General features: G+C 47.0%; 1 protein-coding gene across 2 annotated transcripts in view; it reads right to left on the bottom strand.

Annotated features, from left to right (window-relative positions):
• The window catches only part of sap30bp (SAP30 binding protein), a 16,081-nt gene extending 10,097 nt beyond the window's left edge, over nucleotides 1-5,984 (bottom strand). For both annotated transcript variants that reach the window (XM_066643997.1, XM_066643998.1), the window contains exons 1-4: nucleotides 5,845-5,984; nucleotides 4,808-4,929; nucleotides 2,988-3,032; nucleotides 688-730 (exon numbers count right to left, since the gene is read on the bottom strand). In XM_066643997.1, coding sequence (XP_066500094.1) covers nucleotides 688-730; nucleotides 2,988-3,032; nucleotides 4,808-4,929; nucleotides 5,845-5,938 — 304 coding nt within the window. In that variant the 5' untranslated portion in view covers nucleotides 5,939-5,984. The remainder of the gene's footprint in view (nucleotides 1-687; nucleotides 731-2,987; nucleotides 3,033-4,807; nucleotides 4,930-5,844) is intronic.
• Between the last annotated feature and the right edge of the window lie 16 nt (nucleotides 5,985-6,000).

Genomic DNA, 6,000 nt, shown 5'->3' with positions numbered 1-6,000 from the left:
AGGACTTCAAAGACCTCCACAGTACTGCAGTAAGAACTAGACCAGGTCTAATCCTTAAACCAGGCATTAACCCAAACCCTACGCCAGGTCTAAACACTAAATCTAATCCTAAATCTCGTCTAAACACCAATCCAAGTCAAATATCTGGAGTCCACCAACCCACACACTGTGAAACAAGACCCCTGACAGTTTTCTGCGCGCCGCCTGAGTCAGAAACACAGGATAAAACGAGTCGTTCTAATTGTGCTCCGCTTCAGATGCCAAGTGCAGAGACTTTGGAATGGCCCCGCCCCCTCGTCCGAGTCTGTCCAATCACAGCGCTGGACCCATGTTTATGTGAGAGCACAAAGACGAGGTTAAACTCGGCAAAACAGACACAACGAGCGCGGAGAAATAAGAGCACTGAGTAAAAAATGGAGAAGAAAGAGAACAGAGTGAAAACGGCTAAAAACCAGAGCTCCTGCTCCTCGCTCCTCACTGCTGTGCGCTCGGGGGCGGGGTGAACAGCGAGCGGCTCATTATCATTTAAAGGAACAGGTGCTGAAAGCGGGCGTTCTGAACAGGGGCTGTTTACACAGGGGGAGAACACTGCTGTGGGGCTCGTGGGGTTTGGACTAAAGTGTTTCATTAAGAAACAGAACTGTGTTCCACTGTGGTGTGTGTGTGTGTGTGTAATCCGTTACTCACCCACTAACTCATTGGGATCCCTCCCCTCCCACGACAAGACTTCCTGGAGAAAACAAACGATGCACAAAAATTAACAAAAACATTATTTGACCAGTGTGCCCAAACTTTTGCACTTGAAGTAGCAGCCAGCTCTTCTTCACGTTCTCAAACAGTAATTACAGTGCCCCCTAATGGCCTAGATGTGTCAGAGACGCTGCAGTAAACCTGTTTAAACACTGCTGCCCCCTTGTGGCGTCCTGCTGGTTCAGTCTGGGACCACAGCAGTGTGAATCACAGTATAATTACTGCTTGTTTTTCTGGTGGAGAAATGATTGACTGCACCTTTAGACCCCCCCCACCCCCCCCCACCCCCCCCGGAGAGGCTGGAGGATGGGGCTTTTATTTTGTCCTCAGGATTTATTCACAGCACTGAGAGAAAGGAGAGAGAAAAGCCTGGAGTTTTAAAGGAACTCAAGTTGAAAAATGGTGAGAAAAGCAAAGACACAGAGACGAGACGACATAAATCTCCCTCGTCTCCCACAGCAGCCGTCCTCTTCTCTGTTTATCTGGTGTGAAGTGTCTGGACACTAGGTGAGGAGGGATCTGGATTTTACCTTAAATAAGAACTACTGTTATTTAATCACAAAACTCTCCTCATTGGAGGACGATTAGAAAACGTTCTGATTTATGAACGCACTGGTCCTGAGGGGGGCGTCACAGTGGAGCAGCAGGTAGTGTCTCTGTCACAGCTCCAGGGTCTGGAGGTTGTGGGTTCGAGTTCCACTCCGGGTGACTGTCTGTGAGGAGTGTGGTGTGTTCTCCATGTGTCTGCATGGGTTTCCTCCGGGTGACTGTCTGTGAGGAGTGTGGTGTGTTCACCCTGTGTCTGCGTGGGTTTCCTCCGGGTGACTGTCTGTGAGAAGTGTGGTGTGTTCTCTCTGTGTCTGCGTGGGTTTCCTCCGGGTGCTCCTGTTATTTATAAAAGAGAGAGTGTGTATGTGTATGTGTATGTGTGTGTGTGTGTGTGTAACGCAGGGAGATGGAGGTTGAGCAATGTTCAGAAAAGTGCTGGAATGTTAAGTGTGCAGATGTGCTCTGAACTGTCTCCAGGGTGTGGCTCTGCTCCTGAAGAAGCTATGAATCTCAGCTTGAGGAAACTGGGCAGACTCCCCCCCTCCCCCCCACTGTCCCCCGTCACCAGCACAGCTCCTCTCCAGAAATGTAACTCTGCGCGCCGTGGGCACAGACCGCAGCCTGTGATTAGTCAGTAGTGGGAGTGACATTGTTGAAGTTGAACTGAAGAAGTACAGGAACATGAGCTCGTCTCCTCCACACACAGAGACACAGACAGCAGCACATTCACAGCCAGAGACCTCCTCAGACACGGGGTGGACGTCAGGGACCAATCAAAATGAAGAACAAAGGAGAAATATAGACGCCTCCGGGGAAAAATAACTAAAGGAGAAGCAGGACCATGCGCTTTGTATTTGTTACTTTGTAATCTCTGCTTCATCCCAAACAGCGCCCTCCTCCCTACACAGTGCACTTTACTTGTACTGCACCACTACAGTGTGTACTACAGAGTGTAGGGCACAGTCCTGGAGTTTGGTGATTCCTCTGTTAAAACACACCCCCAAAACCTGGCAATTAACAGATGAGTTGAACCAGGTGTGTGTGTGTGTGTGTGTGTGAGCAGAGGAATCACCAAACTCTGCCGGATACCGGCCCTCCAGGACTGGAGCTCTGCACCTCTGGAGTAGCGGAAGATATGAGACACCTAGTGGTGTGGAGGTGTAACTGCAGACCGACACAGACACCAGCGCAGGAGAGTAACGCTCACAGCAGCATGGGCTCCATGTCGAGTCAATGCCGAGGGGTAATCGGCTTTAACTTAAAGGTGCAGTCGGTTGTTTTATCTCCAATCATCTCTAACCACCTTCATCACTGATTATTGATTATATCTGGGTTGTTTTGTATAAAGCGCAGCGTCAGAAACACGTCCTCACTTTTCTAATTGTGTTGTAACCCGAGCCTGGGGCTACAGTGCAGTGAAGAGTGTGCCACGACAATTTCTAATGTTGTTAGGCGTGAGCACAGGGAGTGTGTCTCTTGTTCTGACGAAGTCAGAGCTGAAGGGGATTTAGACTCAAACCTGTCGGCACTCGCTGGAGCTTTGTGTGTTCTTCACTTTTACAGAAACAGGCGCCAGGTCTTTCCACTTTCCATCTGTAAATCTGATGTAACAGCGACCACTGATGTTCCCCCTTATTACAGTGTGTGTGTGTGTGTGTGACAGAGAGAGGGGGGGGGTTGTCCAGTACCTTTGGATGCTCTGGGGGGTCCCCCGAATCTGATTCGTCCTCTTCCTACAAAAACACAAACACACAGTCATCACAATCAGCAAAAATCTCTAAACTACACAGAGTCAATCACAGCAGGGGGGCCCTCAGGACAGGATTGATTACTACTGTCTGTGTGTGTGTGTCTGTTAAAGCCGTTAAAAGGTGTATTCAGAGTGAGTTCTGATGTGTGGAGGGTCAGTGTTCCTACTCATTGAGTTTACAATGGGCTTATCACTGAGATCAGGGAACGGCTGACGAGAGGAATTTGGAGAAACTACAGTAAGAGAAAATAAACCAGGAGCAGAGCCGTCTCTCTGAAAGGAGCCGCGTCCAAGTCCCAAGGACGAGAGCTAAACAAGCCAAAAGTGGCAGAGTTCACATCCACACCCTCAGCCCTCGCTTCACACCGCGCCCAGCCCAGGCTTTCGCTGTGGAGGTCCTGCCCCGACCTCCTCCAGAACCAGCGCCTCGGGGAGTAAACAACACGGACAGTAGCTCTCCCCCCACACACACACACAAGAAATATGTAACACACACTGTGCACAGAGGGGGATTGGAGTGTAATCTTGGAGTTTAAAGAGATTCTGAACTTTTAGAGAAATAAATGTCGCCCTCTGCTGGAGATCCGAGTCATTTAGCTTTTGGTGAAAAGCACAGCAGAGACGTGTGTCTAAAGTAAATATTCACACACGGTCAGAGAGGGACAGACCTTAGAGACATGGACTGGGACACAGACGAAGACGATGGTGAGGGGTTTTACCTCGTGATGCACAAACACAGTCAGTTAACACAGACACAACAGCGTCTCACAGGAAAGAGACGAAGAGCCTTTACCAACTCCCCGCGAGACAGAGCTCTGAATCTGAACAGGAGCGAGGAGTCCGAACCGACACGGCGAGGCAGTAACGTTCCCACAGAGGAGACGTTTGAAGCAGAACGTTTACCCGACTGTGTTTTCAGAGGAAGGTTAACGATGAACTCACATACGACTCAGTGCTGCCCTCGTTTAGGAAACATATAACATCCAGCTTTTAGTTCAGAAATCTCTGTGTGTGTGAGCCCTCAGTTACTCAGCTGAAGTGTTAGAGTCGGGCGATACGAGCTCTAATCAACATCACGATTAACCGAACATTTTACCTCGATTACGATTAAAGACCATTATTTATTTGTTTGTCTCTCAGTTCCCTGTCGAGGCTCGTGCTGTAAACACACTCCAGTGTTAAAGGTTGGGGCTGGGAGCTCCGTCTCTGCGTCTGAGCCGTGCTCTGTTCGTATTCGGTGTGTGATTGTGTTCAGTGTGAAACAGACCGGGGGATTCACTTCGGTCTGAAACTGGTTTTAATCTGTGTTTACATCTGACTTCTTTATGTTCAGTGTGTTTTTCACTAAAGTCAGAACACGTCCAAACCACAGACGCAGCGTTTCTCTTTGGTACGAGCCGCTCCAGTCGCTCGGTCCGCCTCCGTGTTTAGGTTCTCCTCCGTGTGGCTGGTGTGCGTTTAAAGGGACAGTACATGAACACACAGTAGGGACCATCTACTTTGTCCTGTTTTAAATCTGGTCTTAAAGCTCATTATCACGTCAGTAATTGATGACTGATGTTTTTATGATTGTAATTGATGTTTTGTTATTCAGAGGGTGCTAGTAGACTTTGGTCAAATTGTGTTGTTTTGTTGTGTAGTTTACTTTTATTTTGTACAACAGTTGGGTGACGTTACGCCGTTTTTAAAAGTGTATATAATAAATCTGAGTCTCCACAGTGGATCCTCGTCACTGCTGCTGTGTGTAAAGACACTGACCGAATTCCTGTTGTTCTCATCGCTGTCCTCGTTCTCCGAGCCCTTCTCCTCTCCGTCCTCCACTCGACTGATCTCGTCCTCTCCGTAACTCGCCGACACCAGGCCGCTTTGAGAACCTGACCCTGACAACATCCAACACACACACACACACAGGGTTTTATTTTATATTCAATCTCACCACTGAACCGCACCTAAATCCCAACTCGTACGCGTTAGGAACGTAAACATCCATCTGCATTTACATCAAGTAACACAATAAAAGTTATAAATACATTGCAAAACAATCCTGAGCCCACGTCGTGGATATTTATTAATATTTAACACATTTCAGCAGAGATTAATCTACACTGAAGTCATATTTAACCATTAATACAAATGATCAACAATAAATTATTATGTTTCAGACATTTCTAACTATATTTAATGACAATAACTGCAATCCCTCACAACAGAGTAGTGAAGCAGCACTGGGCTAAAACGTCTATTTCCATTATCTTTCATTTCACTGCATCTCTATTTAAACAGGATCATTACATTAATATTACATTCCCAATGTTAATTCACTTCAGTCCCGAGACTCTACATCGTTTTATCTGGTATCTGTAGAGATTTTAAGGTGATTACAAGTTCATTTTTATTCAATTGCAAATGCGCAATAAGTTCATGAATACTTAACACGTAAGAGCTCAAAGGTTTTAAGGATTTTAAACCAGAATTCCTTTTACAAAGACAAAAACAAGCTTTAGAGGAGGGTTTTAAATCCTTAAATGTCTCGTAAGTAAGACTGTTATAAGATATATTTTATACACAAACTCAAATATACTGAAGCGTGAATTTGGAATTATGCGCTCCACCTTAAATGTGCGCAGTTACATTATGGAGCCTGGGGCGGTAGAATGTAGAGGCTGCATATTTAAGGTGGAACGGAAAATTCCAGATTCAGGTCAAGTTTCTCGTTTTCCAGCGCGGTTTCAGAGACACGGCCTGGAGTTTATGAAAGAAACAGATCAGAAACGAACTCTAAACACAGAACCCACCTTGTGTCGGCGATTCTGGCTCGGATTCCGCCTCAGAGTCGTCTCCATAAGCCGCTAAAAACGACAACAGTGAACTCTTCTTACTCCCCGCCATTACTCCCTCACACACAGGGACCGGCCTGGCGCATGCGCACAACTCTTACACACCGTCACAAA

Source organism: Hoplias malabaricus, chromosome 14 (genome assembly GCF_029633855.1).
Source record: "Hoplias malabaricus isolate fHopMal1 chromosome 14, fHopMal1.hap1, whole genome shotgun sequence".
Taxonomy (NCBI): Eukaryota; Metazoa; Chordata; class Actinopteri; order Characiformes; family Erythrinidae; genus Hoplias; species Hoplias malabaricus.
Note: the sequence above shows the minus strand (reverse complement) of the source record. Positions and strands in the feature narration are given on the sequence as shown.